We start from the raw sequence: 22802 nt of genomic DNA, 5'->3' as shown, positions 1-22802 counted from the left end.
CATGTATTTAGAGATGTCCTTGTTATGTGAATCTGTCTAGGTAGATGACTTGAGAAGTGTTCCTGAACAAATTAATAAGTAAATAAAGGTCCTTTAGCACCATCATTTTAGTCTTATCCAAAATAAATTCCAAATGGAACAAGAAAATTACAAAAACAAGACCATGAATTGGGTAAAAACAGGTCGGTGGCTGACTAGTGAATAAGGCCATTTCCATAACATAAAAAACAAAAAGAAAAAGGCTAATAAGTCTATATATAAAAACTGAAATTTCTCCAGGCAAAACTTTGTGCAAATTAGAACAATTGTAATTGTGAGAGTAATATATGGACTAAAGATGAATATTTACCAGCTTTTTATCATGGCAATATTTACCTATACAACAAAATTGAAGTATATAAAATATTTGGAGAAAAAGTAGATTTGTATCATTAATTTATTATATGTTTTTTCACATAAATATTCCCATGTCTTTATCATTCATTAATCCACTGTTTCATGTATTTCCAGGTAAACTGTGGATACTAATGTGGTTATCTCCTGTTGCACAGGCTGTCTTCTCAGCCAAGAGGCCCATGAGTTCAGCTGTGCCCACTTACCTAAGACTGTCCCAGCTGGCCTTGCTGGCTGTCGATGTTCCCTCATGGAAGGAGTTGTCAGTGAGGGTCATGGAACCCTCGCTGAAATATCCAGCTACTCCTCCTCTCCAGTAACATCCAGTTTCATGTCGCCTCAGGGAGGGGAAGAGTATAAGGATGGGAAAGGATTCAGGGAGGGAACTCCATGCAGGAAGCTATTAGGAAGTCATCGTTCATGCTGGGCGCAGCCTTTCCAGGGCGGCTCCTTTACAGCTGTTCTAGCTCCTACCGACAACCCATTGCCCATTATTCTTGTAATTCTAGTAGACTCGTTGGTTCCCTGAATGGACTTTGGTGGGCGCTTACCGGGATTTGTTATTGGGATCTTAGAAGGAGGGGGTAGATGTTTTTACATCTCCCTTGTGGAAGGAATTCTAGCAACATCCTCAAACACTTCAGCTTCACACTTCATAGACTCTTCTATTTATTCGTGTGAATATTCATACAATGAAATGAACTGAGTATCCCATCCACCTAATTCATTCTTTGGGGACAGCTAGACCAAGATACCTCATCCAGTTACCAACTGTGGTTAGACACGGAAGAGTCTGCTTAAGTTTGATTGGAGTCACTGTGAAGAGTTCAGCTTTGGCTACCAATGCCCCTCTAAAGTGCATCACACCTAGAGCCCATAGTCTTTTAGACCTGCTCAATCCTGGGGTTGGGCCAAGGCTTACATTGGTTGCCTACTGTTGAGGGGGCTTCCTGGTCCAAGCGCATCACAACTGCTTCAACTGGTTCCAGTTAGACTAAGGGAAGGATAGACTAGCCTGCCTATCTTCTTTTGATACTGAAGCTCATGTAGAGTCTCTGTAAGCCTGCAGATCTTGGGGATGAGGAACACAGGACATTGCTACTGAGATCCAGGGCAAAATCTTGTGTTTACAACTTTGCCCTAGCCACAGTGTCTGGGGACTTACCCTGCTCTGTATTGTTTGAGGTTGGGCCCCTTGGCCACTTAGACTGACAAACAGGTGGGTCACGTTGAGTCATAGAGCTACAGCACCTGTAGCATCCTAGGAGCCCACCAAGGCTCACATTGCAGTCGACAGTGATGCATACTGAAACAAGTCTCTCTCACTGGTGTTTACGAGATAGTTATGGGGCAATATCTTTGAGTTGTAGCATGGAAAAACTATTCTGTTCAAGATTGGCTCTGTGGGTCAGAATTTCTGTCCTCTCCCTCCTCCTGTATCCCCAGGGCTTCTTGAAATGGAGTATTGTATAAGTTTTAAGAGATGAAAAAGTGCCAGGCCTTCTACTGGCTAAGCAGGAGGACTGGGTCTAACTCTCAGCATGTCCTACATCCTGTACCAGTCAGGGAGGACCCTGGAGCGTATGTACTGTCTCTGCCTCCAAGTTCTATCTGCTGCACGTCATGACTTAGGTTTCATACCTAAAACCATTTCTCAAAGTGTTGGCTGAGATGTCTGTGGTTTGTTAACCGAAAGCACTGTAAGGGAGGGGGGCTGCACCTACCTTAACATTCTAGAAGGCTTATGGACAGTTAAAAGTTCAATGGCTGTGGGGAGATGGAATGTTGCAGGTGCAGAGTCTAACTGTCTTGGGCTATTTTAGCTCCCCAAGTGTGGGGAGCAAATGAAGTCCTGACGAAATGTGTATTGCTGACGTGGTGATGGCCTTATCAAAAAACCCAGCGTTTCAGGTGCATGGGAGTGGCCAAGCCTTTCCTGGGTGAGGATAAGAGTAATAGCAAAACCATCCTTGGGTCTGAGTGTGAGTGTTGACAGTGTGTGCTGAAAACGTCCACCATAGCTTTCTCACTGTGGTTGTTTACAGCCAGAAGACTGCCCCCCAATAGAAACTGTTCCTACCAAGATTGGCAAAACCTGCCTCCTTGCTTTGTATAAAATAAAAAAAATTTGAGCTTCCAGGTAATGAGGCTTCTCGTCAGACTCCAGTTTTTATGTTCATGTGTCCATGTATCAGTGTTTGTCCCTTCTTCATTCCCTGGCTGACCTAGTCAGGTCAGACACTGGAGCCGTGCAGGGCACAGCACCTAAATATTCTTTATTGCCTACTCTATGTGTTAGACCTAACACTGGTGTGAATTCTGTAAATCCTCCAGGACCGTACAGATAGCTAGTTTCCACTTACTTAAAATCCTAGTATCTGGGACCTCTAACAGAGGTTGCCCTGGTTCACGGTTAGAGACCTAGCCTATGCAGCCACCAGTGCATTCGCAAAACGTCTTGATATAAGCTTTCTCTGTTCTCTTACTGCAAACGTTCTGTGAAACTATGACTACATTCATATGAGACTTGGGATAACTTAATCTGTATATCTGGTCCACCGACACTCACATTTGTCTCTGTAATAAACTGTCTCTCGTTCCCGCTAAGGTGAGAGCCGTGTTTTGTTTTTGTTTGATTTTGTGCCGACTGTGGAGCCTCTCACGGCTTTCCTTTTGTCTTTTGCAGCCTGGTCAGGCAGGAGGGCTGTACGACACGCTCCAGGTTAGGCTCTGCTGTTTCCTTTACAAACTCTCGCCCAACCTGTCTGTCCTCGCTGCTCCCTGACCGCATCGCATCCTGTTCACTGTCTCCCTCCTTCCTTCGCACACACCACACAGGTGCTGTGCTGCAGATTCTGGAAATAGCAGAGTTCGGGGAATAGGGAGGGGCGACTCCATTATCTCTGCAGCCTACGGTCGCCTTCCTTAAAGCGGGTTTTAGTTCACAGTTGAGAATCTGGGTTTCAACCTGGAAATGATGCCTTTTAAGGGCCGTTTCACAGTCTAAAGAAGTCCTTTGTTTGTCACAAGTGCAGGAGCTGCCCTATCTGAGGCAGAGGCTGGGCTTGGGTTGCAAGAACATACTCCACCCCAAAAAGCAGTGAGCTATCCTTCACATTCAAGGTGATCACAACACTGAGGACCCCTGGGGGATGTAGTTGAGTTAGTAGAATGCTTGCTTACATGCTTAGCACCTACAGGGAGCTGGGTTTCATCCTCAGCGCTGCATAAAACTGGAAGTAATGCCATTAAGCACTTACGAGGTGGAGCCAGCAGAAGAATCAGTTCAAGTACATTCTGGAATGCATGAGACCTTGTGTCATAAAATAAATAATTAAAACAAACGTTAAGGTTGATTGTGATGTTTTTAGAAAAATACTAAGTAGTACCAAAAAGCAAAGCAAAACAAAATGTTTGCTCTTTCCTGTCTTTTATTTTGAGGCAGGCTCTTCCTATTAGCCCAAGCTGAGAATTTGAGATATCTTCTAGAATGCTTAATTGGCAGTTTGAATACTGATCCTTTTAAAGTTTTTGAAAGGTATCTATGGGTGATTCTTATACCCATATCTTTGTGTTTTAACAAAATTGGCCTTTTTCTTAAGATAGTCCTCTGGTTTCGCCTGTGCTATTTTCTTACTAGAAATGTTTCTTAGATATCAGCTTCCTCATGCTTGTAAGTAACAGTATAGAAACAGGATATGTAACTCAGGCAGGAGGTGTTCTAAGTACTTTTCACGTATGAATTTATACCTTATGAAATATTAACTCCATTTTACAGACTAAACTGAGGCAATAAAGAGATAAAACTCATGCATGGGGCTAATAAGCTTTGTAGCTGGGACACAATCCTAAAGAGCTTCCTATTTGTTCTCAGGGAATGCTAGCCACATCAACCCTCAGAGGTCTATCCTGCACTACCCATATCAGGTCTGAGAAGACTATCCTCTTGTATTACCCACATCAGCTCTGAGAGTTCTACCCTATACTGACCACATCAGCCCTTCATATCTATCCTGAATTACCCACATCAGCTTTGAAAAATCTGACCTACATCTACATCTTTGTTTGCGCCTGAAAATAATTTTGCAGTATGCTCCAGACTACAGAGAGTTAATTACCTCTGAATAGCCCAGCCACATCTGGTGCTGCCTTGAGAAAGCACCTGGCAGCATTAGCTATTTGCTTTACGCCCTTCAGGTAAGGGTCACCTTTCTGCATGAAAAATTCCTTTTAAAATTTCATTTAATGTGAAGAAAAACCCCACTTTCTAGGCATAAAATATGTACACAATGAGGGTAGAGCATTGAGATCAAGTTTTACTACTTCTTCTACTGCAGTTTCTTGTATTTGAATTTACCCAATTTTTTATTCTTTGAAAATGTCAGATAAGACATGTTTTCATCATATCCACCTTCCACATCTCTTCCTTTAATTTCTTTAGAATTTACCTAATCGTGACTGTCACTGAGTGTTTGGGGGACCATAGCACAGCGTGGGAGATACCTTTTAAAATGCATATAATATCATCCCAGGAAGTCCTGGTCAACCACGTAGTGGTACACCTAACCCATGTACATGTACAGAAACCTCTTTATACAAATTACAGTGCAGAACAGATTTATTTTCATCCATGAGACAATAAGAAGGAAAAAATTCCTCAGGCAAGTGGAAAAGACAGACTTTAAATTACTGACTCTAAGACCGGCAATAAAATGGTTGATGCTATTTGCTACCACTCAGTTATTTCCTTGGTAACTTCCAAGTCAGGGTGACAGGGTACAGGCATGTTTCCTCTACCTTCTCCTCCTCTTCCTCCTACATCGGAGACTTCTCATTTTGCCTCTTCAGCTCAGCAATTTCCCTTTCCAAACGTTCTTCATTTTTGTTCTGTTTAGGTATTAACTCTCTCACAAAGTTTAATGTCTACATAAATAAAATAGAAAAGAACTCCATTAAAGACCATTTATGCACTGAGAGGCAGTTGATTCAAATATTAGCCCATGAACCAGCAGTGCCCAGATCATAACAGAAAGACATTCCCATGCTCTATCAGACCCATTAAATCAATACCTGCAACTTCAAACAGATCAGGTGATTCATATGCATATTGAAGGTCCCAAACCCAAAGAGCAGATCAAAGACATTCAAAGCCTCTAGGTAGACGCAAGTACCCACTTGCAATGAATGAGTGATGGAGAATATTTAAGGTGGAGATCATTTTAAGGGATAAGGTTTTCTTGACAAATTTTTCTTTTTAATTTTTATTTTATGTGTATTGGTGTTTTGCCATGGGTGTTTGGTTCCATGGAACCTGAGTTACAGACAGTTGTGAGCTGCCATGTGGTTGCTGGGAATTGAACCTGGGTCCACTGGAAAAATAGTCAATGTTCCCAACCACTCAGTCATCTCTCCAGCCCCTTGACAAGTGCTTAATCCTGTTTACTTGCATCACGTGGAGATTGACTGGATACAAAGAACCCATTTTCAAAGACTTAGTGCTCGGACACAAGGTTCAACTGCTTACACCTTCTTAGAGCCGCGTGGTTGAGCTCATTGCCTAATCGGGGTGGAGAACTTCTGAACTACATTTTCTTCAATTTGACTTCCTGAGATGCTATGGGCTTAGTGAAAGAGAAGGTCCACTTTGAGCCAGAGTGCTCACCAACTATCAGGAAGGGATCCCAGAGATTATCAAAATCAGTTGGCTACTTACATCGGTATCTCCAATATTAAAGGCCGAGGCATGAAGATTTTGCAGGACCTTGGTTAACTCTTTTTCCATATCTAGAGCAGTTGTCAGACAGTTAATATGTTCCCAGTTGTTTATTTCAGGCCTCTGTTGGAAATGAACAGGTAGTCAATTTCCTACCTCGGGTAATTTCTATTTAAGATGAGGACTAGGTTTGCGAGTGAGAAGGATTTCACACTTCATATAGCACAGGAGTCAAAGTCTTAACGACTGGCACCTGGCTCACCTGCAGTAATCTTGATTAATTGATTTGGACCTCAGGACAGTAAAAAGATCCTTGACAAATTCAGTTGCTGCATAGCAAAGGTACTAAGGGCAAATTGAACAAGTTAATAATTGTTCCATTGGCTTTGAAATTCTACAATGATGGTTCGACTATGTTGTGTAGAAGATATATACTTCCTTTATTAAAATACATCTAAAATGACATTACAGATGAATGGATGTGACAATCTTTGGGTAGCCCTGGCTGTCTTGAAACTCACTCTGTAGACCAGGCTGACCTCAAACTCAGAGATCTGCCTGCGTCTGCCTTCCAAGTGCTAGGACTGAAGGTGTGTGTTGCTGCCCCAATCACCCCTGAGCTAGGATACAACAGTCTTAAGATCAGACTGTTTCTTTGGAGTGTTGGCATTCAGTGAGACCAATGTAGTAAGAGACATTGATGAGACAATGATAATAAATCCTTGAGGGTCTACCTGAGTTTTCTGTAAACTGAAAAGGCTGGTAGCAGCCCCAGGGAAAGCTCTTGAGAGCTCTGCCTCTAAGCTCTTCAGAGTATTAGGATCATCTGAGGAGTTTAAGACACAGCTTCTTGGCCCCATTCACAATCAGGTTCCTTGGGTCAGGGTGAAAGTCCTGAATTTGCATTTCTCACTGTCCTTGTGTTGGACTCGGGTTTGTGATCCAGAGATCTCCATGGCTGGCTCACTGAGAAAAGCTAAACAGGTCTGTTGTGGTCAAGCTTTAGGCCTGAAGAAAACAACTCATGTTCAGCTACTAAGAACGTAAATGAACTAACTAGTAAGTTTAAGTAGCAAGCAGTTGTAGTTAAGATCTAGTAAAAAGCTCCCAAAGAAATTATCAGAGTAGAATTTCAGTCACCTGAATATCTGGAAGGCAGACCTTATTACCTCTTCCTGTGATGTATTTCAGAGACTTTTTGGCTTCGTGCCATCTTGTCACAGCCTGGTCCTGAATATGTGCTCCAAAACCAGCCACTGCCACCTGATCGTTGTAATAGTAACTCTAGGATTGGGGTAAGAATTTGGGGGAAGAGATGGAGATAGGAGAAGTTAAATTTTTAGGTAGTAATCTTATGAAAACAGTTGGTTGTCTCAGTGGTCATCTAGAAAAGGTCTTTGGTTGTTCCTGGGTGGCTGGTTTGTTCTTTGAATTCTAGAAATTACTCTTTCCCTGAACTCAGGCTATACCAAAGAGCAGTCACCTGGACCAGTCCCTAGTCTTTCTACAATATGGCTTGTCTATGGGTCAGATATGTTACCATACACACTATCAGGTTCATTCAGTAACCATATAGATCCATGACAGAAGCCTAGCACAGATTTACTAAAAATCTAAGAGTAGTTTTATCGTACTAATCCTAGAATACTAATATTGAGTATGAAATCGCATTAAGGTGTTAAACTGTTTATTCTGAACCAGATAGTAGTGGAACATGCTTCCCAGTACTCAGGAGGCAGAGGCAGGAGGATCTCTGTGAGTTAGAGGCCAGCCTGATCTACAGAGTAAGTTCCAGGATAGCCAGACCTACACAGAGAAAGTCTGTCTTGAAAAACAAAAAACAAATAAAAAAAACTATTCTGCCACCATTGGCTATTGCCCAAATAACTTTGGGAACTCAACTGGAGAATTGTGATTTTCCTTTTCATAGCCGTACTTTGCTATCAGACTTATAAATTTGCAAAGTCTCCCTATTGAACCACTGTTTCACCTAATGTTAAACTCCAAGGTAAGAAGTTAGCAAGTGTATCATCACCCAGATCAGAGCAACATCCCCCCATAGCTGCCCAAGAGCCCTACTAACCAAGAAGTAATAAACATCACTGATGTTCATCAGCATACAGGCGACTTGGTGTATAGCAGTTAAAGGCTCGTCGGGAACGATATCCACTTTTGCTTTCTTCTTAGGTGCCATTTCAGCAACAGGAAATTTCAGCCATAGGATGTGCTGCCTACTCACTGGAGAGCCTCTTAAATACTAAGAGTGGTCACAGCCCACTCCTCGCAATGGATGAAACCATGACCACCTGAGACCACAACTGCCAATCTACCAGCACAGGCATTGTGCCTGGGTAAGGAAATCAAGTTAAATGGCAAAAAAATGGGTTAGAAGGGGATGTAAGGATTTGTCTTCTGATTTCCTCAATGGCCAATCTTTCTTCTCGTTTTCTTCTTTTAATTATCATTATTAATTAAATTTATTCATTTATTTTACATGCCAGCTGGAGTTTCCTCTCCCTCCTCTCCTCCAATTCTCTCCCCTCATCCTCCACTCCCAATCCACTCCTCCTCTGTGTCTGTTCAGAAAGAGGCAGGCCTCTCATGGATGTCAACAAATTCTGACATATCAAGTTGAGGTAGGACTAAGCTCCTCCCCTTGTATTAAGGCTGGGCAAGGCAACCCAGTATAAAGAAAAGGTTCCTGGAAGCCAGCCAAAGTATGAGGGAGGGTCAGGCCCTGTTCTCACCACAAGTAGATCAAAATATACACTGTCACACATATGTCGAGGGACTAGGTAGGTCCCATACAGGCTCCCTAGCTGTAGATCCAGAGTTTGCAAGCTCCTATGAGCCCAGGTCAGCTGTGGGTTCCCTTGTGATGACCTTGACCTCCCCACCCCCACCTTGAACAAACTTTCCTCCCTTTCATTTTTTTCTCCCTTTCATTTTTTATTTGAGAATGCAAGTATACTTCCTGAAGAGTAATGTTTGATGTACATCAGATCTAAGAAGCATGTTGAGAACACATTTGTTTATAGGAAACACTACAACCCCTTCCCTCCTCGTACAGAAGTGAGCTTCCAGTAGACTAGGGTAGAGTTCTGAAATATCATAATCCTCTCAGTTAGAGGAGGAGTCGTAAGGGTTTCATTAATAATCTGGCACTCTAAGTTAGCCTTGTAAGCCGAAGGAAGATGTAGAAGTGGAGATAGAAGAAAGGCCTTCCACCTGCAGCTTGCCACACACAGCTATAGCTAAGAGATGAGGCAGGAATTTACCTATCTCCAAATTAGTATCTTTTTGACTCTTTTCTTATTCTTTTTTTCAAAGGTCTCTCTGTGTCTCAGCCTCCATCTATTTCTCTATTTTAAGACTGGTAACGGCGTGCTTGAAGGGATGTGCTGAGTCACTGTTGAAGAAAATGGGTTTGCCCTACAAAGAAAGCTCAAACTTCCTCATCTGGCAGACCTTAACTTTGAGCTAACCCCTGTTTGCTTGAAGTGAATAGAAATGGCAGCTGTCTAGGTGCTAGACTAATCCAAGCTTCAGGAGGGTGAGCGGCAAGAATCTTGATGTGTGAGATGGTTTTAAGGAAATAGCAGTTGCTTCAAAGTCCATCCCTGTGAGGTGGTGAATGATGAAGAAGCCTCTTGAGGGAGAACTCATGCCCAGGAGCCAAATGTTCAAACTTGGTACAGAGTTAAACAAGGTGATCTTAAAGAAGGAGCGATTGCAAATGTGTCTTTTACCTATCATTTTTGCTTCTTGACCCAACCCTGCCTTTGTTTCCAATAGAGTCTGAGATTACTTCTAGAAAAGGAGAGGTGGTTTAAGACAGTGTCTCTCAGACCACAGTTCACATAGGAATGGAATCACTTGGGACTTTTGTTCAAACGCAAAGTTGTGATTGGTGGAGCCTGAGGTGTTGCATTCCTAGCCTACTGCTAGGTACTGCCTAGGAAGGGCCATATCTTGAAGAGAAGGGGTTAAAGAACATTCCGAAAAGTGTTCAGTAATGTTCTGCCTGGCATCTATGACACAGGTGGGAATCTTTGAATAAGATGAAAGTGGAGGCATTCTCTAGAGACAGCTGTGTTGGCTTGACAGGTACAAGTTGTAGGTCCTCCATGGCAGCATCCTGGAGAGGTGGACATGCTAGAGCATTTTGGAATAGCTGGGCTTTGGAGTTCAAGAGTAGGCCAAAAATATGGCACCTGAGCAGATCATTCACCATTATTTTTAAAGACATTTCTTCTTGTTTCATTGTATGAGTATTTGCTTGCATATATGTATGTGCACCATGTGTGTGCCTAGCCTGCAAAGGTCAGGAAGGAGATCATAAGACTCTAGCCAGATTGAGAGCTACTGTGTAGGTGAATGCCAGATGATTGTCCCAGGCCTCAGCTGTTCTTGAGAATTCAGTTTTATATTGGGAGTCTCTACTCCAGTGTATCTGGTGGTCCGGATGGAAATCTGTAGCCGTTGTGTATAGAAACGACCAGTGGGATGGACCACAGCCACTCTGAGAGGCAGGCTTCCTTCATTCAACACAGCTACAGCGGCTTTGCTGGTCTCCTAATCCTCCTCAGCAGGACCTGTCCAGTTTCCTTCTGTAGAAAAAGAATATTTATTAATCCTGTTCCCTTTTGTTGTCTTTCATTGAGGGTTGGAAGGGAGAAAGGCCACTACTTATTGTTGTATATGTAAGCAGCTGTCTATTCCCAAACAGAAAGCAGTGCATTGCACTTGCTAGGCCCAGGTCGTGTCTGTAACCAAACAGCCCCCCCCCTCCCCGACACACACACATACAGCGACTAGAACAAAATTGGATTGTATTTCTTTTTTATATAGCTGTACAGAGACAGCAGTCTAGGGAGCATAGTACTCTTACTCCACACACAGATTCCATTTTGTGGTTCACAGCGGTTGATTTAATTCCCTTCAATCTGACTATATCCAAGACAGACTAGCAAAGGCCAGAGTAAAGCATAGCCATATCTAAGAGATTCCTCCACATTTCACTAACCAATATTTGGTCAGAAGCTTCAAAAGAGGGTGCAATTAACGATTTCAGAGAGGGGACCATTTGCCCCACTGAAACCTAGAGCAGCGTTGTTAAAGGGGGTGGAGGTAATGGATTGTAGGGAGAAAACTGTCTCCATCACAACTCACACTGTGTGTGCGCATGTTTTAGTGTGAATTTCCTGTGTGCCAATTGTTCATAACTATTAAGCTGCAAGTGTCAGCTATCTCTACAGTTCTAGTTGGTGAAGTGATAGGGTTCTTATAGAAGGGCTACCAATTTTGTGGGAACCCCTTTCCCTTGTTTGAGAGGCCTTCGTAATTGTGAATCTAGATAACTGAGAAGTAAGTGCCAGTTGTCACTGTATTTCCTTGGGCACAAATTACAATTTGTTGCCCTGCTTTTCGTTAAATGTCACAGTTGCTCAAGCACACTGCTCAAATGTCAGCTACCTCAATTATACTTACTGTACACAGTACAATGCGTGTATTGTGAAAGAGACAAACTTTAGCTCGTCAGTCTACAGACCTCTATGTGAATAGCAGTATTCACAATGCTCACTGGTCAATCATGTTACTTTTTAAGTAAACTTCAAGCATTTGGTGTTTGGGTTCTCTGGTCTGCCGCTCAGTTCACGCTAGGTGGGTACTACAGAAAGGTAGCCATGTTATTTCTTTGTCTGCCAGTGGTAGATTAATGTGCCACATTATAAAATGAACAAAAGTAAGAGAGGATGAGGATGGGTGTGAAGGAAATGGAAAGTGATAACAGTACAAGGTACAATTCTTGTCAGACTTAAATGAACTTACAGAAGATACAGAGGAATTACATCTACTTATCTATACATCTTTATACATCTCTAACAACCTAGTCAATGAAGCAGAACCAGGAGTGTTATTCTTTTTTTAAAGATATGGTAGTGGGGGACCGGTCCCACGAGAGGCAGCAGTGGGTCACCCGAGGCCTTGGCGGGTCCCCAGAAGCCTAGGTGGGTCCCCTTGTCAGGTGAGAGACAGACAGGTACATAATGCAGAGAGAGTGTGTGGGTATAGAATTTATTTAGTGGGTTATGGAGAGGAAAGGGAAGGGGAAAGGGGAGGAGGGGGAAAGGAGAGAAGGGGAAAGAGAAGAAGAGAGTAAAGGGGAAAAGGGGGAAGAAGTTACCTCTTCAGAGGAGGTAAGAAAGAGAGAATGCAGGAGAGGAGGCAGGGATATGCTTGCCTCAGTGAAAGGCGGGGAGGTTGAGGGTGGGTGGAGCTTTTGAGAGGGTACCCAGGTGACAGGGAAGGTCAGCAAAATAATAACACGGAGTAAGCATGGGCATGCATATGTCTTTAACATTCATATCTTTAAAAATCACATATAACAAACAAATACACATATATTATTTGTATGTAGAGACAGAGTCAAACTGAGGCACAGACACAGAGACAAATTGAGGCACAGAGAAGGAGACAAAGAGAAGGCAGAGAAGGGATCTTTGTCTTAAGGACTTTGGAGTCTGCCAAGTCCACAATCTGTAATGCTGGAGAAAGGAACAGCAGCAGACTGGAGAGCTAAGAAGAACACACTGAAGTTCAAGTATGACTGTTTCTACAGCAGAAATTTGAAGTAACCCTTCTTGTTCAGGAAAATCTTCAGGTGAAGAATGGAGGTTCACCATCCACATTATAAACTTTTATCTCATCTAAAATCCAATTCAACAGGAGCATACATGGTAATGTTTGGCTAAATATCTAGGAAATGTGACCCAACATGGATACACAAAATTAACCACCATGAGCTCTTCCCAAAGGCAGACTCTTGGACATGCATGAAGAACCAGTTTATGTTAGATGAAGACCATAGAGAAGGTGACATCAAAGGACTTGTTAGAGTATTTCAGAGAATCAAAGCCAACACACTCTAACCTTACAAATTGATCCACTTGTAGAAATGAACGTGACAACTCAGCAAAGCTCTGGAAGACTCTTCCTCCAGACATCGGACACAATAAGGACAAGAAGGCAAACATGGCTCAAGTCGTTCTCAAAAGTACAAAGAAAACATTCTAGCTAACATTTTTTTATTTATTCTCACTCCTAATTTCCTAAAACTTAGTTCTTTCATATTGGCAAAGCTATTAAAGCCTCCAGAAAGATGCAGTATTTCCCACTGAATATTAAGAATGATCTGGTTTCTGCTTGTGGGTCATTTTCATGGTCCTTCAGCGTCATGCAAAATGAGATAATGCTCTTGAAAACACAATCTCATGACTCAAATGGATTGCTACTTCTGGGGGCTGGAAGAGGGTGGTGTTGATAGCTTCTCTGCAACCCTGAAGTTCCCAGTAATCTGCATGTACTTAGTAAATTTTACTGACATTGCATTAGTGGCAACTTTACGTCTTATGAAAGGCAGAGCAATAAGTACAAGAACGTTAAGGGAGAATTACAGACGAGATCTAGACTTTGTGTCTGTCCTCTAATCCTCCCCAAGCTTCAGTTTCCTTATGTGTCATGTGAGCGTGGCTGCAATGGCCCTCTGCACACACAAGACTGATATGAACTAACACATAGACAGTGCTGATAAAAAGAAAATGACTGGTTCTGGGCTCCGGTTGATTAGCGATAGTTACCTTACGGCATTCTCGCAATTGTCCATTGCAGCTGAGGTTAGGTATTGCGCTATTAAGAACATTCACTGCTTGGTGAGATGCCTGAGAAAATAACTGAAGGGAAGGAAAAGTTTATTCTGACTCTGGGTTTCAAAAGTTCCAGACCAAGGTTGTCTGGCCCCATTGTTGTGAGATGAGGCAGAGTATCTTGTCAGCAGGAGTTACACTGAAGCTGCCCTATCACGGGGGCCAGAAATCAGAAGGAGAAAGAGGGAAGAAGGAACGGACCAATGAAAGCTATTTCACCACTTCCAACTTTTTCCCATTCATCTTGACTTCTATGCTCACTGATTGTAGTCTCCCTGGTATAATTTAAAAAGAGAAGAAAACAAATCTTTGGCCACCCGTGAGGTCGCTGGAGTTCATACTCTTATTCTTTTAGTTTTTCTATACTGTCTCATTGTCAGCAAAACAGGGTACCAATCATCAACCTCAAATAAATGACTGTAGCATAACTTCACACCCTTACTACCACAGGGTCTGTGTTTGTGCCAGGTTAGCTGCTGTTCGACCAGATTTCCTGAAGCTCCAGTCACTACAGAGCCTTTAGCCCTAACCTCCCCTTGTACTTATGTTCTCTGTTGGTTGGACAGGGGATATTTTCCCACTGAGCCACTTGCTTTTCTGTGCCATCTTCTGTCCTGGTACCTTCCATGGTACTGTCACGAAAAACTCAAGGCTTTTTGTTTTCTTTACGATTACCTGTTGTCCTATGTTTTGATTTCAGGCTCTTTGTCTGTTTGTTCTAAGAAGTCTTATGGTTGTCTGTGAGCTGCCCCCCACAGGTTCATATGTTTGAAGAGTTGGTGCCCAGCTGATTGTACCGTTGGGGAGGTCTTAGAACTTTTCCGATATGTGATGTAGTTAGCTGAACAGGCCACGTCGGTGGGGATGCACGATTATAGCTGGTCCTCGTTCTGGCTCAAGTTCTCTACTTCCTAATAGATGTGTTGAGTCAGATGCCTTGTGTCCCTGCTACCATGGACAGAAACCACTGCAGTGAACACTGCCGTTGCCTTCCCACCCTGAATCTGTGATTCGACTTGAATTCTTCCTTCTCCAAGTGACTTCTGACAGGCATTTGTCACAGTGACAAGAAAAGCAACTAATACAAGGGGTGGTCTGAAGCCCCAGGAAGATGATTCGACTCATACCAGTCAGATATTTTCAGGACTCACCTGAGCATTGCATAGTGATTTTGCACAGCAGAACTAGGATGGGGAAGACTGGAAGCTAGTACACTATTTGCTTAGGACCAACTTTTGTGACTTGTCTAATGTTATAAAGTTATATTTTTACTAGTTTTATATTATCAGAAGCAAAGGATTGCTTGTTTGTTTGTTCCAGAAAAATAGACCGGAGAGATTTATTTTATTTCATGTGACTTCTCTTAAGCAGAAAGTGCCAGACATTTCTAACAGGCGAATGACTGGACCCTACCAGGAATGATAATTCTCAACTTGCCTTTCCTCCTAGGGCTTGGTATTCTATAGGAACAGAATGCTGCCTGTCAAGAGCACTAGCTTCTGCCCTCATGTTTCCTGTGCAGACCTGAGGAGAAAAGAAGACAGGATGAGTGGCCCGCAGTGTAGGTGTTTGTTTTCCCTGGTTATCGGTAATAAATGTAAGACACATTTGATGGAATCTTGCAGTAGAATAAGCAATTTTAAATTCCACCTGTCTCAATTACCAGGCCAGGACTTTGTTGCTGGCGTAATGACACAATCGTTTTACTTTTCCTGTTTTTATGTTTTTAAAGTCATCAAGTGAGCAGTGTTAGGCACAGAACTGGGGTGAACTTGGTCCCAGACAGTTCCTTCCCTAGGATTTTTTTTCCAGGAACTCACCAGTTAGTGCCCCTCTGATTCCCTGTAGAACTCCTTGGGCAAGCAGTGCCTAGGCCCTGTTTCATCTCCAGCGGCTCTCAAGGCTCTAACGGACTAGTACTAGGGGTGAAGGGGCATCCCCAGGCCCACACAGCACCTGCAGTCGGCAAGCCTTGAGTGAAGATATACGACTTGATGGCAGATGTGTCTTTCTGTCATATTTTTTATTTTTTTACTTTAATGTGTGAATGCTCTATCTGCCTATATGCCTGCATGCCAGAAGAGGGCATCAAATCTCATTATAAATGACTGTGAGCCACCATGTGGTTGCTGAGAGTTGAACTCAGGACCTCTGGTTGTATGTGAAAAGGCAGGCTTTCTTAATTCTGTTGTGTTCCACAGCCTACTTTCAATTCTACTTCTCAGCTTTCTTCTTGTCAACCAATCTCCGCAGACATGGTGCGTCTCCATTCCCTGGTTATTTCAGTTTCGGCCAGGTGCACGTGGAGCTATGAGCTGGATTATAGCCACCAGCTTTCCTTGGCCTCCTCTGACCCTACACTAGCAGTAACTCTTCTAGGTGAGTGGATGCCTTCGTTTACTTTACATTTTGAAACAGTTATCTATGCACCCATGTGTATGTGAGTTCTTGTGTGTGTGCACCTATGTACCATAGTGTATATGTGGCCGTTGGAGGAGAATTTATGAGAGTCAGCGTCACGTGGATCTTGGTGAGAGGAGTTTGATCCAACAACTTCAGACTTCCAAAAATGTAAGAAGACAAAGTGATGCCTCCATCCCTGGGCCCTTTGTGAACCTCAGATGGAATTAGACACTTCCCTTCCTGATCCCCGCTTCTCATTTTCCTGCTTTTACCAATTGTACCCTGCTTTATCAATTTCTTCAACAATGAATTAAAAAAATGTCTAATCAAACAATCAGTTATTGTTACAAGATTAGCAACCTGAAGTCACAGAGCTGGGGACTCATCAGTACATAATGTATCCTGATGGTGAGGATCAACAGAACCCTGAAGATGTTGACCTAGTCAACAGGAAGAGCACAGCACCCTCATTCCTGCTTCACCAGTCACCCCTTTCTATCTCCTCTCCTTTTATAGTAAACAAGAGGGAAGAATGTCGGAAGCATCCCCACCTCTCCTTCAGTAACTCAGCACCAGCAGCCGCATCATCACCACCCACCATTATCACCATCTCCACCGTAGCTACGAGTCACATATTCCCCTATTATCTGCACTATTCCCTTTACAAAGCCAGTGGCTTCACAGTCTGTTCCTTCCTTCCTCCACTCTTGATCAGAGGTTGTCTTTGTTTACCTCCATCTCAATAAGTCTCTTGTGTGAGGTCTGTTGCATGGCATGAGACTTTGTGTCATTCTTTGAGCCCAATCCACCAAAGTACCCTTCCGCACATTAAACCCTAATAGACCCACTTGATAAGATAATCAAAAAATATAAAAAGTTTGAAGAGTGGTACCCTGCCAGGGTGGATATCACTGCTCCCAGAAGCTATAGGTTGTTAAATGAAAATCCCAGCACTAGGTGTAGGACACTACCTTATAAGTTATGGGTCAGGGAGACTCCAACACAAGGCAGGAGACTGTCACTGCTCTTGCCTGCCCACCATAAACTAGGTGATACTACCTTGTTGAAGAAACCACAAACTTCAACCGCAAAACAGAGAGAAATCAAGTGGAAACTGAGCTGGAAGGCTTCTCTCTGCTGGACAGTTTCCATAGGGCCAGAAGGTGCTCTACAGACTGCTAAGGAAGAAAAGCTATCAATAGCAAAGGCCTAATAATTGTGAGCTGGAAAACTACCTTTCTAGCAATGCCCACTACAATACATGACTGCTATGGAGTAGCAACTTTCTGAAGGGATTTGAGGCTCACTCTGCAGGATGGAATCCATGCCTAGTACTGTAAATCTGGACAAAGAACTGGAGCTGAGGTGGTTGTAGGCACTAGGTGAGGGGCCACAAATCACTACTACTGGCTTGCTAAAGGACAAACTGCCTGCTATATATTTATAATATTTTCATTTATATCCATAGATTAGTGCTCTCTGCCTCTGTTGTCTGCTACAGACTTCTGTTTGTTTTGTAGCAAGGCAGCAGTTAATAAAGCCATCCATATATGTAACATGAGGGGGCCTACTTGTTTGTGTTTTCTGTGCCTCCCAGTACCCCACAGCTGTTTAGTCCCAGAGAAAATCAACCACAGAGAACTCTGTAAGTTATAATGCTGATTGGCCCATTAGGTCAGGCTACTTATTAGCTAACTCTCACATCTTGATTAACCCATTATTCTGATCTATTTTAGCCATGTGGCTCAGTACCTTTTTCAGTGGGGCAGTTTACATCCTGCTGTTTCAGTGATCTGGGCAGGAGTGGGAGGAATCAACTTCCTCCTCCCCAGAATTCTCCTGCTCTTCTTACATCATTTCCACTTCCTGTCTGGTTTTCCCGCCTACACCTCCTGCCTGGCCAATCAGCGTTTATTTAAAACATGGTTGACAGAATACAGACAATTCTCCCGCACCACATATATGGCCAGTGTACTGAGAGGTGGTAATGGAGTGCTTCGTTCTAAATAGGACATAGGGCATGTGAATAACACACACACACACACACACACACACACACACACACACACACACACACTGCAAGGTTCAGGAGCAGAGGTAGACATGGGTGGAGCAGTTAAGGGCATTGCCTGCTCTTCCAAAGGTCCTGAGTTCAATTCCCAGCCAACCACATGGTGGCTCACAACCATCTGTAATGAGGTCTGGTGCCCTCTTGAGAAAGAGACCTGGTCAGTCATCTTCATCAGTTTAGACCATGAAACCCAATATGGACAAGTTCAACAGAACCGCTCCACCCGTGTCTATCTCTGCTTATAAAAAGGGACCAGGTGACATTAGCCATCTGCTGTGCATCCCTCAGGTGAGGGTCATCCTTTCTACCCGAGCACCTCTTGTTTTCAAGCTGCGTTTACTTTGAAAAAACGAAACAAGAAAACCCTCCAATCTTTTCTTTTTTCAAGTTTAAAATACATACACACATGAGGGCAGAATATGGAGATTTTAATCGTTACTGCCTGGAGAGATGGCTTAGATGTTGAGAGTACCGTCTGCTCTTCTCAAAGACCTGGGCTGGATTCTCAGCTCGCTGATGGGAGCTAACAGTGCTCTTTCACTTCAGTTCCAGGGGATCTGATGCCCTCTTCTGGACCCCATAGGCACTGCATGCACTTGGTCCACAGATACACATGCAGGCAAAACACCCATACACATAAACTAAAGTTTACCACTTAATTTTTAGACATTCACTTGTATTTGAGTTCCCCTAATCTTGTTTGTCACTGAATGTTTGAGAGCCATAAGTGAAGGTAGGAAAAACAAATTTAATGTACCTTGGGGGCCCTCATGATGTTTGTACCAAGTTCTATATTCGCAAAACTAAACTTTCTCAAGCATTAAACTCTTAAGTCACATTTATAATGCAAAACAGGTTTAATTTTATTTAAGAATGAGCATTAGAAAAATAGAAAAGAAAGCAGTCTTCAGCAATTGGGTGATGAAGACTCTTAAATCACTGACTTTACGATTTCCAGTTTGCTTCTTTGCCTTTCAAAGTTAAATCCCTTCACCTGATGAAGTAGAAGGTGTTTCAGTCTGGATGTCTTTTTGTTTCTGTCTTTCTACTCTTTCCTGGTAAGTCAGTTGACAACTTAGATAACCTTCATTCCGTTTCTGTTTCTGGATCAACGATGTCAAAAAGCTTAAGAGCTACAGACATAAACAGGGAAGAACATTCATTAAGGACCATGCCTTCAATGGGAGGCAATTTATCTAAATTGTAACCTGTGAAGCACAGTCCAGAGCCCAGCAGATACACAGAATCTCAAGTTCTGCCACAAATCTACTAAATCACTACACAGAGTACTGAGCAGGAGCAGGTGATTCATATGCAAATTGAAGGGCCAAAAGAACTGAGCAAAGATGTTCAAAACCTCTATGTAAACACAGGCACCTGCTTGCCAGAGTGCCAGGATGTTTCCTCAAGAGTGCATATGACTTTAAGGAACAAGCTTCTACTGCATACTTTTCAATCCCCTTTCCTTGAATCACATGGAGACTTTGACTAGATAGATACCCAGAGCCCCTTTTTGAAGACTTAGCTAAATATTCAGGCCTAAAGTCCAACTACTACAACTCCTTAGAGCCCCTTGGTGAGCACATTGTCTAACTAGGGTGGAGAACTTTTGTGCTATGGTATTTTTTTTTTGACTTCCTGAGACACCAAGGGCTTGGTGAGCTGAACTCTACTTTGAGAAGGACTTTTCATTACCAGCCAGGAAGATTTCATCAAGACTACAGAACGATCACATGGCAAATGGTGCCTCCCAGCTGGCAGCAGCATGGCCTGCAACTTGCTTTAAAAGCAAAGTGGAGACCCCACGCAAAGCATATTAAACAAAATAAACTGGGTGGATGCCAGGAGTTTGGGGTAGTGAGTTCTCCAAGGGTTTCAGATCAATGAGCTTAGGCATTTCTGAATGAAGTTTCAAGCTGGCATCATACCATAATTTTGTATAATTGTCCAGAACACATTGCTTCTGAGAAAGCTATGCTGTAATGCATTGCACCCTTCCTTACTTAGATCTCTAACCGCTCAGGTCCTAGTTACGCTTAGCAATGAGTTTATGTCCTTCCTTGAGGATAGAAACACACATACGTAATGTGGAATGTACTTCTGTCTGCTCACTTCATAGGCAAATTGCTAGTCAAAAGTGGGAAATGACCTTGTGAGAATCAGTTAACTACTTACATCAGCTTCACGATCCAGACAAGCTCTAGTGTTTAGATTTAACAGAATCTGTGTTAATGTTCTTTCCAGCTCCTGAGCTAATTTTAGGGCTTCTGTAGGAGTGGTTATTTCATTCATATTAGGCTTCTGTTGGAGAGGAACAGAGTTGTTAATTTCCTTCCTTAGGCCAGGTTATATTCTACTTTGCATATAATAAGACGTGCACAATCCAATAGTTTCCACAATCTTGAGTGCCTTGGAATTGGCAGAGACTGGATGGCTCACTTGCAAACACTGATTTAAATGATGGGATATGTAAAGTGGTCTTTGGGATCAAGGATTATCTGCAGAGATATGTTTAATGTGCTACAAATCAAGGACATTGAGGGTAAATGGCCCAAGTATGTATTCAATTATTCCTAGGTTTGAAGTTGTATAGTGATGACAGTTCTGTTTTCTTATTAGTAGATATTTCTCTTTATAAAGGTTCAGTTAAAAAAAAAAACCAACAGCAACATTTTAGGTAATCAGGGATGTAATGTCCCTGAGTTTCAGACCATTTCTTTTGAGTGTCTTCCCTGAGCAATGAGATGGAGTACCGCACTGAAAAGAGAAAATACCTGAACCTGTGGGTGAACTAGTGATAGGAAAGAGGATATTAATGAGCCTATGAAGAAATTGTGAGGGTACTGCTTCTCAGTCTATGGAACATTTGGATCAAGTTAGGACAGAATGAGGAACTTATTAAGATACAACTAACTTGGGCCTGGGCTGAGGTCCTTGAATTTGCATTTCTCAGGATCCTCAGGTGGTGTTTGCTGGTGCAGAGACAATTCTTCGTGTACTTCATTGAGAAAAACTAAACAAGCATTCAGTGACTAAGTTTTACCCCCAAAGGTACTGACACATGCTTACCCTAGAGTTCTGTCACAAAGAAGGCCATCTAAGAACATGAATAAACTAATAAATGAGATAGCAATCAATTATTTCCTAGGCCTAGACAAGGCCTTGGGGAGATGATCACAGTAAAATTATAGTTACCTTATAAATTGGAGGACAGATTTTACCCTTACGTTTCCATAGACATTTTAGGAATTGATCTGCAACTTCCCTCCTTTCTTCAGCCTGAGTTTCAAAGAACCGGGCAAAAGGGGGCATTTTCTTATCAACCACAAAACTGTAGGCCTAGGACAGAGATAAGACTATGAGACTACTGGGGATGGGAGAGGCTTAGTCTTGTTTCTAGCACTCTCGTTCATTAATCATTAGATTCATGACAGAATGCAGTGGAAGTTTCATTAATCCCAACATATCTACATTAAAAAATATGCCAATAATCACATAGTGGTATAAATATATTAATTCTGCCTCCCACAACTGTTTGATGTCCATTTAATTCTGGGGACCTACTACAAAGGTTGTATTTCTCCTCACCCTAACCCATGATTTCCAATTACAGTTCTAAATCAACAGACTGCAGGACATCAATACCATAACCAACTGAGTTGCCATTTTACCTAGTATCAGATTGCAAATATACCTACGAATATTTCTAAATGATAACAAACCCATTGTCACACATAACAAAGCATAACAGAGCAGAATCCTCCCACATAGGCGTTCAGCAGTCCATACTAACCATTCCTAAATACACACAGGAGATATGCAGGTGGTAAGCCACAGCTTGGTTCAAAGCATCTTCACATTCCTTAGAAAAAGGGTTGCAGAAATACATCTCAGCACTAGGGAAATTCAACCAAACAATGAGCTTCCCACTGCTGTGGAGTGCTTCTTAAATCTGATAGGTCAGCCCACTTCTAATGACAAGGTGAATTTTCTTCCAGCTGTAACTAATAGTAACTGGCCCACCAACAACCGCAGTGTTTCTAAATGGAAGAACTACTCTGTTCAAAGAAGGCCTGTGGAGGGAGGAGTTACTCTAATTATCTCCGCGTTCAGTGTTCTTGCTAATCTTTCTAAATATGATTAGAGAAGGCTGATATATCCTGGGAGAGTGTGTATTGTCAAAGGGGATTCATTGCCTTTGCCCATCCCTCTCCCCTAAGAACTATGCTGGCTCAGCATGCTGGCTCCACAGAGAGCCTACCCTATGACCTCAAACTTTGTGCATAAGACCTCAGCAAGCTTCACACGGCTGAGCTTAGTGTGGGATACGGCAGCATTCTGAAAAGGCAAAATCATGTCAGCTAGGAAGAGTAGGGCAGAGCCTCTGAAAAAAATATGCATTCTAAATCTGTCTTGCGAGGGAAGGCAGAGAAGTGGAATCAGACACGAGGCGATCTTCCGGAGAACAGCTGCAGTCTCCGGATGAGGCAGTAGTTTCCCAATTTCTCTGTTGAAT

General features: G+C 42.6%; 2 protein-coding genes across 2 annotated transcripts; both read right to left on the bottom strand.

Annotated features, from left to right (window-relative positions):
* Positions 1 to 4993: 4993 nt before the first annotated feature.
* Positions 4994 to 10712, bottom strand: LOC125392928 (ferritin heavy chain B-like). Its single transcript, XM_085685653.2, has 4 exons — positions 8190 to 10712; positions 7247 to 7390; positions 6107 to 6229; positions 4994 to 5316 (listed from the first exon to the last, which is right to left on the bottom strand). Exons 1-4 carry the CDS (start codon positions 8298 to 8300, stop codon positions 5209 to 5211), a joined length of 486 nt encoding a protein of 161 aa, XP_085541779.1. The 5' UTR covers positions 8301 to 10712; the 3' UTR covers positions 4994 to 5208.
* An 8407-nt stretch (positions 10713 to 19119) lies between these two features.
* Positions 19120 to 22284, bottom strand: LOC125392978 (ferritin heavy chain B-like). The gene is made up of 4 exons (XM_048422966.2): positions 22080 to 22284; positions 21482 to 21625; positions 20462 to 20587; positions 19120 to 19419 (listed from the first exon to the last, which is right to left on the bottom strand). The coding sequence occupies exons 1-4, from the start codon at positions 22173 to 22175 to the stop codon at positions 19267 to 19269; spliced, it is 519 nt and encodes a 172-aa protein (XP_048278923.1). The 5' UTR covers positions 22176 to 22284; the 3' UTR covers positions 19120 to 19266.
* Positions 22285 to 22802: the final 518 nt, after the last annotated feature.

The sequence above is a fragment of the Myodes glareolus genome, chromosome 2, assembly GCF_982192425.1.
Source record: "Myodes glareolus chromosome 2, mMyoGla1.1, whole genome shotgun sequence".
In the NCBI taxonomy this organism is placed as follows: Eukaryota; Metazoa; Chordata; class Mammalia; order Rodentia; family Cricetidae; genus Myodes; species Myodes glareolus.
Note: the sequence above shows the minus strand (reverse complement) of the source record. Positions and strands in the feature narration are given on the sequence as shown.